Raw genomic sequence first — 21304 nt, forward strand, 5'->3', positions numbered from 1 at the left:
TGTGTCTTTAGTAGTAGAAAATACATTGATGCAAAAGAAACATGAATATTTATTTACTTTAAAATAAATGGGCCAGGCGCAGTGGCTCAAGCCTGTAATTCCAGCACTGTGGGAGGCTGAGGTGGGCAGATCACACGTGCCCAGGAGTTCAAGCCCAGCCTGGGCAACATGGCAAAACCTCATCTCTACAAAAATTAGCGGGGCATGGTAGTCTGTACCTGTAGTCCCAGCTACTCAGGAAGCTGAGGTGGGAGAATTGCTTCAGCAGTGAGGTTGCAGTGAGCCGAAATCACACCACTGCACTCTAGCCTAGGTGACAGAATGAGACTCTGTCTCAAAAAAATAATAAATGGGAGAAATGTCAGTTCACAATCAATATATTAAAATTATTTCATATTTTATATAACATGATTTAAAATATGTTTATGTCACTGAAAGTTTATATATTATTGTTGGTTAAATAGCTTTTCTGAAGTTTCTTCATGGGAAAATAAGACATGGTTTTATGTTCAGATTTGTTTTATACCTGCAGTTGGGTATACATGGTACTTGCAGTTTCCCATTCTTATTGAATCCTATACTTTTTTTTTCTTTGAGTCCTTGTAAGAAAACGCGTTGGAAAATGCTGCTTCAATTTTGTTTTCTTCAGTTTATTTTAAATAGAGATGGGATCTCACTCTGTTGCCCAGGCTGGTCTCAACCTCCTGGTCTCAAGCCGTTCTCCTTCCTTGGCCTCCCAAATTACTGGGATTAGAATACTGGGATTACTGAGCCATCACACCTGGCCTACAATTCTTACTGAGAGCTTATATGGCTGGTTTTCTGTTTCTTAGCCAACTCCATGCTCCAGCCAAATTTCTGTTCAGTTAGGTATAGCTAGTATAACTCTAGGATTAGAGCAAGTGAAATCTTACACTTAGGGCAGTTTCTTCTAATGCTACCTACCACCCTTTCAGAAATAGGTTCTGAGTGGTCTGGAAACATTTGTTGACGTGTGGCAGATTGAGTTGTCTTCATGAAAGACTAGGCTGTCACAGAGAAAAACAGATTCTGTGAAGGAGGGGGACGTTTCGGCATATTTTATGGATAACTCACAGGAAGCAAGATATATGCTGTGTCATGTAGCTTTAAGTTATTTCAAATTCTTAGAGATATGATCAGTCTAAAAGCCAGCATAGAATAACTTATTTATCATGGGGTTCATGACACAAAATGTTAAAAGAAAGAAAGGCCAGGCTTGGTGGCTCATGCCTGTAATTTTAGCACTTTGGGAGGCCAAAGCTGACAGATTACTTGAGCCCAGAGTTCCAGACCAGCCTGGCCAACATGGTAAAATCCCATCTCTACAAGAAATACAAAAATTATTGAGGGGTGGTGGTGTGTGCTTGTAGTTTTAGCTACTTAGGAAGCTAAGGTGGGAGGATCGCTTGAGCCCAGGAGGCAGAGGTTGCAGTGAGCTGAGGTTGAACCACTGCACTCCAGCCTGGGCAACAGAGCCAGATCCTGTCTCGTCTTAAAAAAAAAAAAAAAAAAAAAGAAAGAAAGAAAGAAAGAAGAAAGAAAGAAAAAGAAAGAAAGGTTCTTTATATCAAGTTGAGCAACTTGAGTACATTAGAGAGCAGACACTTCAAAATTGGTATTATTTACAGTAAATAGGCAAAAGTCCTGGGATATCTCTGGAAGGAGACAGTAATTGAGAACAGCGAGGACCTCTGAGGAGGGAAATTGACAGACTTTGAAATCAGATAAGGGAGGATTCCTTTGCGGTTTTTGTGCTATGGGCATGCTCCACCTAGTTTAAGTGAATAGTGAAGAAGGACACTACTGTGTTGTGGTCAAAGGTATGGATTAGAGGCAAATGGATCTGGATCTGAGTTCTGGTTCCTCCCTCATGATCTTGGGAAGTTAATCTTTTTTTTATTCCAGTTCCTCTTCTGTAAAATAAGGCCCAATAATAAGTACCTGTTTTACACATAATATGTAAGATAGCCTAATCAGTAAAAGTGCATAGCTCTCAAAAATTAGATCATTCCCAGGTGGGAGAGGCTACTAGCAATGTCCAATGCCTCACTGACAGGACACTCAGAATTATTTTTCCTGTTCCCAAGGTTTGGATAATTTCCCATGACATTAACAAGCACTTGATCAATGTCATTATTATATTATAGTAGTTTTGTTATCATATCCTCACACACACACTTACTTTACACAAATATAGAGAGCATAACCCTGAAGAGAAAAAAGTCAACAGGCTAATTCTCTCATAGCTGCTCAGGGCACAAATTCTGCTCACATTGTTAAAGAAATGTGTACAGCATATGCTGTAAATGTTTCCCTTGAAAGAGTAGATAAGAAGGCCTGCAATCATATGTCCTCTAATTCACCAGTTGTCAGCTTGAAAACCTCCCTTTCTGTTGGGCTCTGGAGACAGACAGGTACCATCAGATCCCAGCTGCTGTGTGCTGGGTCGTGTAGGTGCTTATGTTGGCCAAAGTGTCTCCCGAGGGCATGGACATTCCTCCTTAGTAAGGAGGAACAGAGATTACCTGAAGTCTTTTTTTCTACTTAAAAATTAATATCCTCTATTTTTGCCTGGGCTAGGCTTGGGAAGGGAGTGGGGGTAGTGGCAGTCAGAAACTTAACTTGCAGAAGCCCCAGTTTCCTCATTTGTAAAATGAGGAGTTCAATGCCAAACTCAGAGGGTTGTTGTAAGGGTTGAGCCTGATAAATATGGAAAGCCCATTTTCCCGCCTAGATGTTCACTTACTTCATTCATCCAGTAAGTGGTTTTTGAGGATCTATGTGTCTTCCATACCCTAGGTACTTAGTTGGTACTTCCTTCCTCTTCCCTTACACCAATGCTTGCAAAATCTTCCCCTAGAACTCACAACATCTGTATGAGAGGTAGTAACTGCCACGATCCGTTTTGTAGCAGAGGATTTTGAAGCATAGAAAATATTTACTGAAAATGCTGGGCACAGTGGCTCATGCCTGCAATACCAGGACTTTGGGAGGCTGAGGTGGGCAGATCATGAGGTCAGGAGTTCGAGACCAGCCTGGCCAAGATAGTGAAACCCCGTCTCTACTAAAAGTACAAAAAATTAGGCGGGCTTGATGGTGGATGCCTGGAATCCTAGCTACTCAGGAAGCTGAGGCAGAAGAATCGCTTGAACCCAGGAGGCGGAGGTTGCAGTGAGCCGAGATCATGCCACTACACGCCAGCCTGGGCAACAGTGTGAGCCTCCATCTCAAAAACAAACAAAAAGAAACTATTTGCTGAAGAAAACATTTAATTTTTCTTTCAATATATTCCATTTCTCTAAAGGAATTGTCTTTCTTAAATCTTCCTCAAACTGGCTGTCATTCCAAGGAATAAGGAGGTAATTTAGGGATGCTTTTGGCCTGCAGGACCTCTGCAAGAGGGAGTCCCCAGAAATGTTCTCTAGGGGGCACTAGTGAGCCAGGCACGGGAAGAAGTGGGGCCCACAGCACACAGACTGCATTAGGACATGACCAAGACCTTTCTTCAAAAGAGGGAGATTGATCATCTGGCCCTGCTTATGGGTGGGGTGGGCCTTGATCTATCTAATATGCTTTAAGGATGGTGAAACGCCTGCCTATCCAACACGTATCCTCATCAATCTGCCTTTGGTCTCATTATTAAAGATACTCCTTTGAGTCAAATCCAAGATTTACAAAAGGCTCTTAATAAAACACGTACTTAACATAAGTTAACAAAATTAATTTGCTGGACTACTAGGCCCTGAGAGATCCAATTTTTAGAAGGATTAGAGGGCAGAGATGCTGACCAGCCACTGCCATGCTGCCGAGAAGCCACTGGGGGTCTTGGGTTTACCAAGAAACCATGAATCAGGTGATCCAAGATTCTTTCCAGCTCATTGTCTTGCTTTATCTCTGCAGCCACCACATCCTGCTTCTCCCATCTCTTACTTCTTGGTTTTGCTACCCAAGGAAAGAGGAGTGAATGGTGCAGTTAGCTTCTGGGGAATGTTCCAGAAAGATATAATGAAGATAAGAGGAGAGAGAGGAGCCAGGAAAATAAATGACAGAGAGCAGGCTGTAGAGAGGGCAGAGGATTCAGCCCAGTAGCTGGTGGCCCAGTCTGTGTCTGCCTCACACGCCTTTCCACCTGCAAGGCTTCCTGTGCAGTGCTCCACAGAAGCCCCGCATCCCTGAAGCACCTGGAACCTGGAGGGGGAATGCCATGAGCCTTTGGAAAATAATTCAGCACTTCAACAGTATAGTTCTCTCCAAATTAGGCTGTAGTTTTTGCTTTTTGTCTGACAAAATGCAAATACCTCATTTTGGAAAAATGATCAGTCAGGTAGGTGGTAAGCACCTGTAGCCCCAGGTACTCAGGACGTTTAGCGGGGAGGATTGCTCGAGTTCAGGAGTTCCAGAAGTTTGGGACCAACCTGGGCAACATAGCGAGATCCCCAACCATCTCAAAAAAAAAAGACAAAAGAAAAGAAAGAAATTATTATTGCTTGATGCTCCAAAGCCTCAGAACATAACATCAAGGAAACAAGAGTCTGAAGCAGGGGCATGCGCTCAGTGGCCTTAAGGGCAGGGCAGGGACCCTAACTGATTGGAGCAGCCAGGATGGGCCCTGTGCAGCTCAGCCAGGCCCAGTGCTGAGCTCCACAGGGCCCACCCTGGCTGCTTGTGCCAAAATGCAAGCCTAAGGGTGCCAGATTAATATTTTATTTCTTGGGGAAAAAAGTCAGATATTTAGATTCTTTATGTTCTATCTCTGAATTCTTAAAAATTGGCAGCTGATTAAAAACAAAGAAATCAAAAACAAGAAATCCTTCTGCTGGCTCTCCAGAATGTGGTCAGCCTTGGCCCGGGGCAGCCTTGCTAGGTGCCTTGGTTTACAGTCTGGCACAGCAGTCCTTTGATGTATACTGCTTCATCATTTGGATGGTCAGTTGGTCATTTGGAGAAGTTATTCTCAACTCATGCCAAAGGCCTGTTCTACATGAGGCTTAGACAGCCCCCACTGACAAAAATTGTATTGGGAAGACCAAATATTTCAGATCCTATTGACCCAAACTTTTTTTTAATGAAACGTGCTTATAAAAACTATTTTTTCAGCTGGGCATGGTGGCTCATGCCTGTAATCCCAGCACTTTGGGAGGCTGAGGCGGGTGGATCACCTGAGGTCAGGAGTTGGAGACCAGTCTGACCAACATGGGGAAACCCCATCTCTACTAAAAATACAAAATTAGCCTGGCGTGGTGGCACATGCCTGTGATCCCAGCTACTTAGGAGGCTGAGGCAGGAGAATTGCTTGAACCCAGGAGGCAAAGGTTGCAGTGAGCGGAGATCGTGCCATTGCACTTCAGCCTGTGCGATAAGAGTGAAACTCTGTCTCAAAAACAACATCAACAAAAACAATTTTTTTGCCTTCATCTTGGACTTCATTTATGTCTAATTTTAAAAACCAAGTTTTGTGTAAAACTTAGAATGCTATTTCACTTCTCACTGTGGTTATATGTAAATCTAAAAACAAAAATCAAGCAAACAAAAGTCCCCTTATTTTATACTAGCCAGTCTTTAGCCTTTAACTCAGCACGAGGTATGAAATGTCAGATTTCCAAAAGAAATGACTCTTCTTTCTTTTCATCCAATTTCTTAATTGCTAATTAAAAAAAAAAATCCTCATCTCCAACTTTTATCCCCCAAAAGTTCACAAGGTATAATAGGATTATAATGTAAGGGAAAAATAACTTATACATATCTTCTTTTCCTTTATAATTACATAAAATATCCTTTGTTATATAAAACGTATATTTTATGATTATATTAAATTGTGGGTTTTTTTAAAACATCTCTTTGTAAATGATGATTTTAAATGTTAACATAACAATTACCAATACTTATTTGGGACTCATGTTGTTATATTATCTTTGACTGACCTTTGAACTCACATGGAATCTGTAATGTATGCACATTGCACCAGCCTCAGTCCTTCACATGTGCTCAATATTTTTTGATCGAATAAATGAACAAATAATGGTAAGAAAGAAATGTTAAAAGGATCCTGTTTAAGAACAGATAGGTGCAACTTTCCCTTGAAGAAGTTAAAGTAAATGTGGTTAACTATTGCTGTTCATGAATCTTTTAAGTGGACAAGTAAACCATTGGAGATTGCAGGAGAAACTGGCCTTCCTCATCCTTCAGTCCAATAATTCCAGTTCTACAATGCTGCATTTCTGCCTCATCAATATATCTAACTCTTAATATTTTTCATCAACTCTCATTTTAGTCATTTATATCACTACGTGGATAAAAAATTAGAATAATTAGCAGATAGAAACAATATTATTGCATTTTAGTTAAATAATGTTGCATTCATTCCTGGAGCCTAAAACTTGTCCTCTCTTTGTTAGAAAGGGAGATTATGAATGGTAAAAAAAATAGTAAAGACGACTGGGCATGGTGGCTCACATCTGTAATCCCAGCACTTTGGGAGGCTCAGGCAGGTGGATTGCTTGAGTCCAGGAGTTTGAGACCAGCTTAGGAAACATGCCAAAACTCTGTCTCTACTAAAAATACAAAAAATTAGCTAGGTAGGGTGGTGCACTTGTACTCCCAGCTACTTGGGAGGTTGAGGTGGGAGAATCACTTGAGCCTGGAAAGTCAAGTCTGTTGTGAGCCAAGATTTACCCTGGGCAAACAGAGTGAGACCCTGCCTCAATGAAATAAAATAAAATAAAATAAAAATAAAGATTTATGCCTATCAAAATATGATCTTTTTCTTGATAGAATCAAAAGGATTGAGGGAAAATTGAATGGGAATAACATTCTATGTTGTTGAAAGATATAGCACATCTGTGTACTACCAGAGCTTGTCCCATATTTGAGAAATTCCAGTCTAGTCCAGCTTCCTGCTTTACACATGAGCAAAGGTAGGCAAAGCAGTACAATGACTTGCTCAGTTGTAAAATGGGACTTGTCCTCATGGACCAGTATTCTTTCCACTGCACCCTGGAACTTTGATTCCTAACGTCTCTAGTAACTTCGCCTACTAAAAGATGGATGACCGCATGAAACAAGAGAGGAAACAGAAGTCCTGAGGTGAGCCCAGTGGAAGCCGGGAGGTGCTGAGCCTCAGAGATAGAGAACAGGGAAGTGGTGTAGGTGAGGAACCTAGAAGGCTACTGGGAGGGGAGGATACCATCTTTTATCCTATCCCAAGTTCCCTTTACAGATGAGGCAATTCAGGGCCAGAGAAGAGAAATGGCTTGTCCAAGTTCTTATGGCCTCTCAGTGGCAGAGAAATGCTATAGCCCCATCTCCGCCTTCCAGGCTTGCATCTGTATATGGCACCCGTCTGAATCTCCAGCTCTGACATCCCCTCACTTTGTAAAACCTAATACAGTATTCATATCCTATAAGTATGAGGGCTATGACATTTTGGAAAATTCTTATTATTTCTCACATTGGCAGGAAGAATCACAGTTTTATCTCTTCACCAGCTGCTCTCAGAGTCCTGACTGGAGCTGATAACTTGTCTCCACCCCCATGCTGCCCAGCACAGAAAGAGCATGCTGGAGTAATTCTAGTAGCTGCCCCCCATGGTAACTCACCGCAAACCGCTTCCCGCAGCCCTGGTTGCCGCAGCACCCACAGCAGTCATTGTTCTTCAGGCCCAAGAACACCAGTGCCGGGAAGATCATCTACCAGCAAGAGAAGCACCTCAGAGAGAGTCCAGGAGCTGAAGGGAGGGCCTAAGCCTGCCTGACTTTATAAGAAGCCCCATCCATAATGAGGGACCTGGAGGCCCAAAGGGAATGGCAAAGTAACAGAGCATGGCTGAAGGGATGATGGAGTGTTACGGAGTGCTTAGGTTCCATTTGGCCTGACTAACCAGCTTCAATGAGGCAAGATTTCAAGATCTGAGTTTCCATTCAGATCATGTGTTAGGAAAAAGAGTAAGAAACTTCAGCTGTCATGACATTGAACTGTCCTCAATTGTCATGAAAAATGAGTCTCTCTCCCTTTCTCTCTCTCAACTGGAGGTTCCCGATTCTATTGGTAAAGAAATCATTAGGTCCTAAGTGGAAGAGGACTGCATTGACAACTGCTTCTCTTGGTGGTTTTAAGTCAATCAATTTGCTAGAAAGCATTGCAGCCTTGTTGTTTTGTGCACTATCTTGTTGGAATCAAGAAATTATGTGGCCTTCACTTCAGTTCATGGACTCAAATGACACATGAGAACTGCCAGCCCAAGCTTGGAGATTAATTACTTAGTAAATTTAGTTGACGTGTCCTTGTCAGCTCCTAACAGAAAGGAGAAATAAATTAAGGCATTGACCTCTCATCATGCAATGTTTGGGCTTCTGTTACCAACTAAATATCTCCCCAATAGGTACCTGATTTAAAAAGGGCCTGGGAGAAGGGGAAATCTCCCTTAGGGGGGATTTTAAGGCTTTCCTACTCACCAAGACACCGTTTCCTAATATTCCTCCAAAAAACCAGATCTCTTGGGAAAGGTGGTCGTTGTCATCTATCACTTTTCCTCCAGGAAAAAATAACAGGATGTTAGCCAGGAAGCCAAATAAAGCAAGGGGAATGAGGGTGCCCCCCAGGCATCTGGCACAGCCCCCAGTGCACATGCTGGGGTGGTATGATACAGGTCAGCAATCAAAAGCTCCTCACTGCTTTCTTCTTGGGGCCTCTTCACGGGTTTTGGCCAGAGAGTCCTTGGAATTGTCCCCAATTCAATCAGTATTTTGGGGCTGAGAACCAAATTTCTGTGAACTGTGTCCTTGGAGTCGCGTCAGCTTTTCAAAAATAGCAGAACCTTGATGGCAATGGACATTTATACATTCTCCCTGACCTGGGAAGTGCTTTTTTTTTTTTTTTTTTTTGCACCCCCATTAATGAGATTACGTTCAGAGCAATCATTCAATCATTTTGCCATGGAGACCAATAACCTTTGTTAATAATCCACCAGCACAGACACGACACTCACATTGTTGCAATCGAAGACAGGGCTGGAACAAATAGCATTTAGAGCCACTGCACCCTTAATCTGACAGTGCCCATGCCCAAATAAAGAAATATTTTCCCCAGACTCTTTATAAATCACTAATATAATTGAGTTACATCCTGGTTAAAATCATGTCTCCAAGTACTTAATGGTGTACAGTGCATGTCTTGTCTTTTCCACTGAAAGCCTGGAATGCAGGGTTATACAAGAGAGCTTCTGTTTTCCTCAACATGAAAATAATTTGATGGTCTAGTTGTGTAACATTAAGCTCAGACTTACAAGAATTTTTTTTTCTTCTGTTCTTTTTTTTTTTTTTTTCCTTTTCCCCAGTGAACAAGAATTTTTTTTAAGGAAAAAAGTAACTGTTCATTTTATTGTCTGATTGCTGTATTTCTCTACTTGTTACTCAATTAAGTAATTAAGTCCTATCTTTTCCCTACACGATGTGATGGAATTAGCAAAAACAGTTTTTCTAATCACCTTTTTTCAGCTGTGTCTTCCATATAGGAATAAAGGAACCATCATTCACTAAGGCTAAGGGGCATTGGGTAGAAAGGGAGAGAGAATGTCCTAGTGAGTTGACGGGGAGAAGACACAGTTGGAAGAGCAATTACAGAGTGTGGCAGGCAGTAAAACACACCCCTACTGGAAAGTTTGCCAACTGCCAGCGTCATGATTCATTATTCATTTGCTCTGTGTCACATAAGAAGGTCTCTGTCACGCCTGCACCAAGCCCTACGTTATGCGATGGCCCTGCATGGTACTGGTATTACATAACAGCTGAAGGATTAAGAGGTGGAACAGGAAGTCTTACTAGTTCTTCATTGAGAATCTAGAGGTTAAAATATGTCAAATATTTTAGGGAGTCGAATTTTGGCAAAATAAAAAGCAAGTGACATTATTACCATAGTGAGGCCTGTCGTACTGCGGAACAAGCCATCTGCTCACCAGGAAGCTGGGGGCAGGGCTCTGCCAAGGCTCAGAGGCCCTTGGAAAGAGAAGCTGTGGGAAGGATTCCAGAGAAGTCAGACTGGATAAATGATGAGCCTCCTTCTAAAATTTCTACGAAATGAGTACTGGTTGCTAATAAAGATGCTTAGAAATCTCAGGGTCAGGATGAGAAAGAAAGCAGAAAAACAGCAAATGTTTATTGAGCCATGCATAATATTCCAAGCACAAATGAGCACCTTAAATGTTCCTCACCCTTCTGTGAAGAAGGTATCACATCCCCTTCACAGGTGAGGACGTTTCTGCTCAGAGTTTTGCAAGGTCATCTCAGCATAACAGGAAGAGTTAAGATTTTGTTTTTTATTTATACATATTATTTTACAAATTTTTGGGGTACCTGTGATATTTTGTTACATGTGTACAATGTACAGAGATAAAGCCAGGGTATTTGGGGGTATCCATCACTGAATATCATTTCTATGTGTTGGGATCAATTTAAGTCCTCTCTTCTAGCTACCTTGAAATCTGTAATACATTATCACTAACCATGGTCACTTTCCTCTGATGTCAAACAATAGAGCTTATCCCTTTGCCTAACTGTATGTTTATACCCTTAGCCTACCTCCCTTCGGCTCTGACTCTGCATTGCCAAAACCCAGGCTATGGTCTTTCTCATAGATTTCCCCTTTCAAAAATAAACAAACAAAGAAACATCATATTTTCAATATAAACAATAGAATGACACTGTGTGTGACGCATATGCACGCAGTGGGAGACACTTCCTTCTGAACGGCAAGAAATGTGATTTTATTTCTTATTACAAAATAATATGTGACTTTTTTTGGTAGAAAAATTAGATATACAGAGAAGCGGAAGGAAGAAAAGGAAAACCAGCTGTGTTTCCACCAGAAGCAGACAAGGACTGTCATCGCTGTGCGGGCAGCTGTTTGCCAACACCCCAGGCAGGGGCAAATGAACTTTATTTACAATCCAGTGGCTTCTGACAGGGAGTCTTGAGTGTATGAACTCTAAAGAAGGCAACAGTGCTGGGGGTGAGCAGATTGGGTTAGTCAAATGCACATGCCACTTAGAGCTGGGCAGCTCCCCTCTGGGAACTGGGGAGCTCTTTTCGTTCTCCCTGGACTATACCTTTTGCTTCTAGAAATAGCCATCATGGCATTTGACCAATACTAGCCCTAATGTCCTAGATTTTTCAGACTAGCAACTGGAGTTACCCATCTATACTGTCTGAGTGAATAGATGAAAGTAAGAAATATTGTGGAGTAAGCTTCAGTTTTCTTTCAGGATTTTTAAAGAAAATGTTGTGTATGAGTAACTTTGAGGGAGAGCCTGAGGTAACTTATTTCCTGTGTAGAGGAAGAGAAACACTGAAAGACAGTCACCTTTCTGGAATGCCCTGACCACTTGAGATGTCAAACCCTTGGATAGTGACTAACTCATTAATTGTTCAACTATTAATTATGCCTTCAGACCTCCAGGCAAGAAGTGGAATCTGGAGAGAGGGAATGGTGGGAGGAAGGGAACCTTGGTGAAATTCACCCTCTGGAAGTATAGTGGGGAAGTCACCAACAGACTGCTATAGGTGCAAAGGAAAATTATGTGAGATTCTGAGAATCATTTTTGTGATACTTCTGCTTCATAGTTTATTGCTTACTCTGTTCCTCTGGGTGTTTAGCAGTGAAGGCTCTAAACTAAAAAGGCTAACCCCCTTGTTTTCAGAGACAGCAAGAAGGAAGTGGCCGAGGACATTGAGCCCCATTCTGTCACTTGCCTTTTAAGGAGACCACAGAAGTGAGAGCAGATGATAGCTCTGGAAGGGATAGAATGACAGGAGGGATCCTTGGGGGAAGAAAGGGAGAAGAATGTGAATATGGACACTGTCACCATGGACCTCACCCAATGGGAGTTTTGACCACATGGGATTAAGCAGCAGGAAGTCCAGAGGTTCCTTTCAGTGATGCAGGAAGTCAGTTCCTCAGCCAGCAAGCACAGGAGCAGGAGATGTTCACCCTGAAATGGGTGAAGAGCTGTCAATTTAGTGCAATGCAGTGCAATCAATGTGTGTTTGATACATGCATGAAATGTCCACCAATGTGCCAAGTACTGTCCTTGTGAATAAAATAAATCTAAGACTTGCTTTCTGCCCTCAATAATATTACAACCTTTTACTTGTGACAAGAGACAAGAGAACCCATACACAGAGGTTCAATGAGTAACTGCCCCTTAGCAGAGGAAGAAGACATGGTTTCTTCTGCTTGTCTTGAAGCAGAGCATTCTCATCTATTCATACAGAATATCAGGAAGAAGACAGGGGTCTCCACACATTTGCATTAAAATACAATTCAGGTCCTCATCTTTACTTACCTAGATGATGAAAATAGATTGTTAAAAGTGATTTCCCAAAGGAGGAAAACAATAATAGAAAATATTAGTGGGCATTGCATGTAATAAGAGCCATTTTATGAAATGTTTGTTATGTATGCATAGATGTTAGGTAATAATGCAACATGTTTTGTTTACTATAGGTCTCCAATAAAAAAATAAAGATCAAACCAGGTAGTGAGAGTTAGTGATCTTTATAAAGTGAGAACTAGTGATCTCTATAAATGCTAAACTATATTACATGCTTTTGCCAAAAGCCCTCAGGAGGCTGTCACAGCCCTCACATCTTAAATTTAGTCCTTCCTGATTTTTTTTCCAGCCAGATCAGTCCTCCTGTTTTCCTGTTTCCTCCCCTGCCCGCTTCTCCTGCTTTCCTCCTATACCCCTCCAGACCTCAGCTCCATGGCCATTTTTCTGGAGAAGTCTTGTTTTATAAGAAAGCTCTTTCACCATCAAGATATGTTTGGGAAATCTGAATAACACAGAGCAAAACAGGGATCTGAATGGCAGAACTTTTTTGGACCTTTTAATTTGCAAGTGCATGTGTAATTATTGGGGAGCTGAGAAATATAGTACCCAGCATTTTCCAAGCTTCAATGCCTGTAGAACCCATCTTTTGTATCCTGTAGCTGGCAGGACCAGGATTCTCCAGAACAACCTTTGGAAAACTTGGAGCTCACTCATTGCCCAAATGCTTGTGATGGAATCTGTGTTGGCAGAGAGAAGGCAAGTGGTGACTGGAGGCAAGGCAGTATAAAGAGAGCAAAGATGGAAGACGGGATAAAGCACGATTTGGGAAAACGGTGAGGTGCCAAAGTAATGAGCTTGGAGCAGCACCGAGAGCCCATCTGGCCTCCATGGACAGAGGAAAGTAAAATGGAAGATAGTCACTATTCTCTAAGAGCTCTGATGCTTCATGATGGACTCCTCCATGCATGGGCCACTTCAACATGAGTGTTCCCTAAAGCACCACAGTCCTGGGAGAGGCTGTACTACTAAAGACCACGTGGTCTGGAGAAGTAGAAGACACAGGGCTCCCTCTCAGATGTCTCTGTCTCACTATCTAGAGTTGTCATCGAGCTAGTCTATAGGAGCAAGCATTTACATGACATTATTGTCCCTGTTTTAGAGATGAGGAAACAAAAACAAGTGGTAAGCACTGTTCTGGTTATTTATTTTTTATTTTTTTATTTTTTGAGACTGGGCCTCTCTCTGTCACCCAGGTTGGAGTGCAGTGGGACAATCATAGCTTATCAAAGCCTTGACTGCATGAGCTCAAGCGATCCTCCTGCCTTATCCACCTGAGGGACCACAGGCACACACCACCATGAAAGGCTAATTTTTTTTTTGAGACAGAGTCTTGCTCTGTTGCCCAGGCTGGAGTGCAGTGGCATGATCTTGGCTCACTGCAGCCTCTGCCTCCCAGGTTCAAGCAGTTCTCATGCCTCAGTCTCCCAAGTTGCTGAGAACACAGGCATGCACCACCATGCCCAGCTAATTTTTATATGCTTAGTAGAGACAGGGTTTCACCATTTTGGCCAGGCTGGTCTCAAACTGCTGGGCTCAAGCAATCTTCCGATCTCTGCCTCTCAAATTGCTGGGATTACAGGTGTGAGCTACTGCATCAGGCCACTGGTTATCTTTTGATGTATAATAAACCAACTCAAAACAGTGTATTTAAAATAATAATCATTTCACTTTATCTCAGGATTTTGTGGATCAGGAAGATGGGTAGAAACCAACTGGGTGATTCTCCTGCTCTAGGTAGCATTGATCGGGGTTACTTGTGGTTCTTCAGTTGTGGCCACAATGGTTTGCAGAGTTCAAGATGGTTTCACTTATATGCCAAGGTGCCTTGCTGGGAACAGCTATAACACTGGGTTCAGTTAGGCCCCTTCTTTTCTTTTTTTAGCTCTCCATGTGGTTTCTGCAACATAACCATGTAGTTTCTGTGGTTTTTACATGGTAACATAAAGCTCTGAGATATAAGAAGTAGAAGCTGCCATTGTTTTAAGGCCTGAATCAGAAAATGGAACAGGGCCAATTTGGCCATATTTTATTGGTCAACATAGAATGTTCTCAAATTCAAAGGGAGGGAACATAGACCTCACTTCTTTATGAAAGAACTGTTAGAGAATTTCTGGCCATCTTTAATTCACCACAGAGATAAAGGTAGATTTGAATCAAGGGAGCCTGATCATAGAGACTGTCCGCTTAATCACTACAATATAATGCTTCAGAAACCAAAGACTGGTACCTACTGTTTGCTCAACACAAAAAGGACTGCCTGCATGCATTTAGGTTCAAATCAAGGGACTTTCTCAGCCACAGGCTAAATTATCTGGATAATTCCCTCCATTTTGTATGGGTAGACACAATCTGAGTTATGATTTGAACGTGAGGATCTAGCAGGCACCATCTACACCCTAAAAGTATCTCTAGTTGTTTTTAAAATTAGAATGAGCAAATGCAAATCTGTTCCTGCCTCATGACTCAAAGTGGTGCTATATAGTCCCTTCTAACGTAGGTCTCAGTACAAAAGGGCATAGCAGTGACCTCTCAGAGAGGCATGAGCTCTAGCTGGTAAATCTGTCCCAGATGACCTACCCAAATATTGATTTGTTTTAGCGTTCTTTCATATCTTCATGGTTATAGGTAAAAAGTTAACTTTCAACAGGAATTCACCCCTCACCCACTCTCCATAAAGTAAAACATCACTAACTGTGGTTCCTCATCTCCTTTTTAAAATTAAACATGGGTTCAAACCAAGTTAGAAATTCATGTTATGGTTTGAAAATGCAGAGAAATTTTAACACTGCATTTGTTTTAAATGTCTATATATCTGACTTTGTATAATTATGTATTATACTTTTCATCTGTACCTTTGCACAAGTATTTTCCCATTTGTTTTTTTAAAACTGTTTTTCCCAATAATTTTTGCTTATAAAAATTTACAAACAGGCCAGGAGTGGTGGCTAATGCCTGTAATCCCAGCACTTTGGGAGGCTGAGGCAGGAGGATCATGAGGTAAAGAGATAGAGACTATCCTGGCCAACATGGTGAAACCCTGTATCCACTAAAAATACAAAAATTAGCTGGTCATGGAGGCGCATTCCTGTAGTCCCAGCTACTTAGGAGGGTGAGGCAGGAGAATCACTTGAACCCAGGAGGTGGAGGTTGCAGTGAGCCAAGATTGTGCTACCACACTTCACCCTGGCAACAGAGTGAGATGGAGTCTCTCAAAAAAAATAATAAAAAAAAAATTACAAACTTATTAGGAAATGCTAACAATGCCAAAAGAGCAAGTACAATTTGGAAAAAAATAATATCAAAAGTAACTGTCTTAAAATTTCATGTCAGTGAACGTTTGTGAGGGTCAATTTTAGCTTTTGTATATTTATTCTTTTAGCATATTTTTTGAGCAGTGATGTGTCAGGTACTGGAGACATGTTAAATGGGCAGAGCTTATAAGAAAAGGAAGGTAGATATTAATAATGCTAATAACAGGAAAAAGATGTCATACTTATTAGATGCCAAGAAATATCCTTTAGTTCTCAGAGCAATTGTATGAAGTTGGTTCTATTTTAATCTCAATTTTACTAATAAGGAAACTACATTCCAGAGAGGTTAAGTAACTTTCCCAAGACCTCATCACTAGTAGCAAGGGATAGGATTTGATCCCAAGCAATCTAGTTAAAAAAGAAAAGTCTGTGCTCTTAACCTCTATGCATGTTGCCTTTCATTAGTTAAATAGTGTCAGAAACATATAATAACAAACTATGATTTGTTCCATGGACTAGAGAAGGTCATGAAAGTATATAGTGTAACAGGGGATTCTAGGGAGGATAGGGAAGGCTCACCTGAAAAGGCTCCTTTGAAACTGCTCATTGCCAAGAATAGAATTTTGATAAAATTATATTATGTAGTAATATTTATTGTAAGCTTGTTACATGCTAGGTATGACTTTAATGCTTTTCAGTATTAGCTAATTTTATTTTCACAACGTCCCTCTGAGGTGGGTAACAGTAACCCAGTAACCTTCCTCTTTGCTATGTGGAAGAGAGCGGAGGCTCAGGAGGTAAGGAGTTTGCTCAAAACCACACAGCTAGAAAGCGAGTCAGCACTTGAACTCAAGCCCACACTTTTTAGACTGAGTGTCTTGTGAAAGAAAAGAGCAGTGCCAACAAGTTGGAAGGATCATGTGGTCCCCCTGCTTAAAGATGCTCTCACTGACTCTAACTACAGATTTTTAGTTGCCAAAGGGCAGAGCAAAGAGAGCAAAAATTATGGGTAAGACCAAATTCTAAGGTGGTAAAAACATTAAAACCAAGTTTTAAAAGGAAGTAACTTGGTGTAGTAATTGGTATGATGTGTGCCTCCTTTAAGTGCACCTGGGTTACCCTGCCACTGACAGCGGTGGAGAGTCCAGAAGTAAGGTCAATGAGAAACTCCCTTGCTTGAAATTGAATGATCAGCTCCAATTCACAGAATGTCAAAGTTAGATAAACCTTTTCCCTTCTATAGATTTTCAAGACTGAACTGCAATTGCAAAAATAATTCCTTCTTGTAATAACTACTGTGATTAAACCTAAAGGGTAGAGAATGCGTCCAGGTCTTTGGTAGTCTTCACAGTGGGAGCAGCACAATGTAGAGGCCCAATTTTTTTTTAAATTGACATTAGCTTTTCTGTGATTACCTATATGTATATCAAAGTTTCTAGCAAAGTTATAGACCAAGGCTTCTCAAATTTTATTGTGCACATAAATCATCCACAATCTTGTTAAAACACAGATTCTGATTTAGAAAGTCTGGGGCGGGGCCTTAGATTTTGAATTTCTAACAGGCTTCGGGTGATTCTGCCAGTTGGAGGACCATACATTGAGGTTGGACACATTTGTTACTCTACTGACATCGGGGCAAATGGATGCCCGTCCTTTGACTTCCTACTGGAGCAGCTCATTGTGGGGTGTTTCAAGCAGTTGCTACTTGCTCTAACAAACTTTTATTCTTGGGACAGTCACTTGCCAGCTTAGGGATTTCAGATGGCTCCAGGGTTGGAAGAGACCCCGCATCACTCCAGCTTGCTGTTTTCTGCATGCTTTATGGTGGTGGTTCTCGAAGTATGAACTGGTTAAAAATTTGGGCTGCCTTTCTCTAGATGGGCCTGCTTCTCAGCAGTCGTCTTCCCCTCTTACTCACTCATTACCTACTACATTCCACAACTGTTATTCCAACCCTTTTTCACATTCCTCAAACCCTCCCTCCTTCCCCACCCCAACTCCTTTGAGAGTTATAAGCTCTCCTCCCACTTGCAGAAATGAAGGCCCAAGTTCCTTCATCCATCTTCCTTTCAGCCTTATAATATTTTTATATGAACACTTCCCTCTTTCATCCACATTTTATTCTTATCGTCTCCATTTTTAATATCTGTCCCCTGTCAGAAGGTTAATTCCCTCACTGGTGCTTTTGTTTCCATCTCTACACCCCCCCTGAGACTGCATCAGCAATTATCGTTATTCCATCTTAGAGATTTAGTATCTTCTCTTAACCACTTCTTCACTCTCTTCACACATACTCAGTTCTCACTTTGCTTTTCCTAAATTTTTATTAAAGAAGTTAAAAAAAATCCACTAAATAGAACTGTATAATGAACTCCCTTTTACCCATCAAACAACTTCAGAAATAATCAAACTTTTTCATTTTTGAATTCTGTCTTGGAAACATCTTCCTTTGGCCCTGCTCCTTTTTCCTTTCTTGGCCAACCCTCTCTCCCAGTTCCTGGCCCCCTCTGATTTGTGCCTCACGCTGTGAAGACCACCAAAGACCTGGATGCATTCTCTGCCCTTTAGGTTTAATCACATTAGTTATTACAAGGAGGAATTATTTTTGCAATTGCAGTTCAGTCTTGAAAACCTATAAAAGGGAAAAGGTTTATTAACTTTGCCATCTGGTTTCTGTCCCAGTCTCACTACGGTAAGTTTATCAGTGCCATTACCCATTACTGAGCCCCAAGGCCATGTCTCAGGCTTCATTCTCCTTTCACCTCCCTGCAGCATTTCACTATTTCTGAGGCTTTTCCCACTGAGCAGCTGGAAGCACACTGGTGATCTGCAGCAGGACTTTGGAAATCAGCACTCTGAAGCTGGCTCCCTCTCCACCTCCCTTCTCCTCTGGACTTTCAGCGCTGTATCTGTTTTTCAAACTTATCACCATGTCAGAATCTCTAATCTTACCTCTGGGCCAGAAATGGAAATGGGACACTCCTTAAAAACAGTGACAGTATCTTCTAGAAAGGTAAAGTCCTTAACTGCACCTAGCACAGTGCCCCCACTTAATCAAGGCACCATAAAATATTCACTGATAATAGTGATGATGACTATAATGATTATCACCCACATACAGCTATTAAATCTGACTGTGGAAAATACAAGACAGGGGAGACAGCCGGAAGTCACCCTGGCTGTCCACTTCCACGCTGCACGGGCGGACCCTCAAGCACTGGAAGAGAAGTTCCGGGGCTGGGCTGGCCTGGAGGAGGCGGCGGAATGGAGACGTGGACGGAGGACGGGGCCTCACCCGCAGCCCCACGCTGTCCTCTTTATGGGATGCCGCAGGCGGGGCCCTGACCCACAGCCTCCTTCCCACCCGGGCCCACCTCGGCGCCAGAGACTTCGAATGGGAGGAGCTGCTGGCGCTGCCCCAGGTCAGGATCTGATGATTTTGAAGAGAGGCCGGAGCAACCAAGATGAAAACCCTGCTCCCTTTTCCTGAAATGTGACCATGATGGAGGTGAAGAAATCGCTTCTACTGGCATTTTAAGTTCAGCAAGAAATATGGAAGTGTACCCAGGAGAGGAGTACTGTGGAACCAGTAGGGGCAAGAATGTTTATACTGTCCTGGATGACAGGACTGTGAGGACGTGGGAAATTGAAAATCCAAAGAAGCAAAAAAGTGTGCTTAAACCACAGACGATGCAGGGCGAAAAAGTTGTTCCCACTACGTGCACACAAAGTAGAGATGGAAACCTCATAGCAGCTGCCTGCCAGAATGGAACCATAGAGATCTGGGACGGAAATCTGACTGCTGGTCCTGAGTTCCACCATAAACAGGCTCATTACCCGGCGCACACACTCCTTGCGTGACGTTTTCCTGTGATGGTGATGTCCTTGCGTCTCGTGGAGGCGATGATTCATGACACTGATGGGACAACCGACAACTTAACGAGCCACCCTTTTCGGCCTTGGGTCTTTCCACCATGTTCCCAATGGCTGACTGCTGTTTCAGTCCAAATGATAAGCTCATCGTCACTGGGACATCTGTCTAAGAGGATGTGCAACTTGTTTTCCTTGAGTGTAGGACTTTCCAAAGGGCGTATGAAATAGACATCGCAGACGCTGCTTGTGGCATCCAAGGCTGGACCAGACACATTATCGTTGGAACAGGAAATGGTCGTCTAAAGTCTATTACGACCCCAACAAGAGTCAGAGGGGAGCAAAATTGTGCGTGGTTAAAACCCAGTGGAAGGGGACTCGGCAGAGCCGTGGAACCGCCGCCGGGTTGCTGTTGGTCCACGCAGCCCGGCCCTCCCGCCGCCGGCCCGGCAGCGTCTGCAGCTTCCGTGGGAGTGCAGGTGGAAACCATCTCCCCAGGTGACAAGCGCACCTTCCTGAAGCGCGGATGCTTGAAGATGGAAATAAATTTGATTCATCCCGGGACAGAAAAAGCCCTTTAAGTTTATGGTACGCAAGCAGGAGGTGACCTGAGGCTGAAAGAAAGGGTTGCCCAGATGAGTGTGGGTCAGAGAGCCAAACTGACTATATCTCCAGATTATGCCTACGATGCCGCTGAGCACCCAGGCATCATCCCACCACATGCCACTCTCGTCTTTGATGTGGAGCTTTTAAAACTGGAATGACAGGAATGGCCTCCTCCCTTAACTCCGTGTTCTTCCATCTGCCATGGAGAGCTCTGGTGCCTCCAGATGCATGAACATGAATCCATATGGAGCTTTTCCTGATGTTCCATTCTGCTCTGTATAGACATCTGCTCTGACTGAATGTGTTCTGTCACTCAGCTTTGCTTCCAACACCTCCATCTCCTCTTCCCCTTTCTCCTTGTATGTGTATTACCTAAACTATATGCCATAAACAGGAAGTTATTCATTTTATTTTGTTTTCATTTTGGGGTGAAGATTCAGTTTCAGTCTTTTGGATCTAGGTTTCCCCTTAAGTATATGGTCAAGCATTAACAGCACAAGTGATAGGTTAACTTTAGAATAGGAATTAGTGTTGGGGGGGTTGCAAGAATATTTTATTTTAATTTTTTGGATGAAATTTTTATCTATTATATATTAAACATTCTTGCTGCTGCACTGCAAAGTCGTAGCAGATTTGAGGTGCTGTTGAGGGCTGAATTATTCTCCAAGTGGTGAGAGGTCCTTGGGTTAAATTAAAAGCCTTACCTGGACGGATGCGGTGGCTCACGCCTGTAATCCCAGCACTTTGGGAGGCTGAGGTGGGTGGATAATTATCTAAGCTGCTAAGGCTGAAATTTCCATGCTCTTGTAATTCTTATGTGCTAATAATTTTGAATGCATTTTAAAATTCAACTTAACACTTAAAATATCATCACTCGTTGACAATTGAATTGAGGGCTATTCAAGCGCACAAATGCAACTGGCAAGGTGGAGTGAGTTGGGGGAGGCAGACTTGGAGAGAGGGCTGAGAAGGGGAAGAGAAATGAATCCTACTTGGTTCCAGCATAATATTTCCCTCCTCCACCATCACAAAAACATGAACACCTGAAAAATACCATCATACAGAACACTTTCTGACAGTCTGGACAATTGTGTTTCATACAGGTATGTGACGGACAGGAAGCTTTGGCCATGTTCCTCCGCCACATGCACTTGCTGGCTGGGAGGCCTCACGT

The 21304-nt window shown here is 42.4% G+C and overlaps 1 protein-coding gene and 1 pseudogene across 2 annotated transcripts in view; one reads left to right on the forward strand and one right to left on the reverse strand.

Annotated features, from left to right (window-relative positions):
* Window positions 1-8952, reverse strand: part of TM4SF4 (transmembrane 4 L six family member 4) — a 30860-nt gene extending 21908 nt beyond the window's left edge. The window contains exons 1-2 of the mRNA XM_032263528.1: window positions 8472-8952; window positions 7617-7706 (exon numbers count right to left, since the gene is read on the reverse strand). Of these exons, the coding sequence (XP_032119419.1) occupies window positions 7617-7706; window positions 8472-8645 (264 nt within the window). The 5' untranslated portion in view covers window positions 8646-8952. The remainder of the gene's footprint in view (window positions 1-7616; window positions 7707-8471) is intronic.
* An 11083-nt stretch (window positions 8953-20035) lies between these two features.
* Window positions 20036-20842, forward strand: LOC116537962 (annotated as a pseudogene). Its single transcript, XR_004263437.1, has one exon. The product of XR_004263437.1 is annotated as a peptidyl-prolyl cis-trans isomerase FKBP1A pseudogene (transcript).
* The last annotated feature ends 462 nt before the right edge of the window (window positions 20843-21304 follow it).

Source organism: Sapajus apella, unplaced genomic scaffold, assembly GCF_009761245.1.
Source record: "Sapajus apella isolate SASKATOON/1434 unplaced genomic scaffold, GSC_monkey_1.0 scaffold4, whole genome shotgun sequence".
NCBI lineage: Eukaryota > Metazoa > Chordata > Mammalia > Primates > Cebidae > Sapajus > Sapajus apella.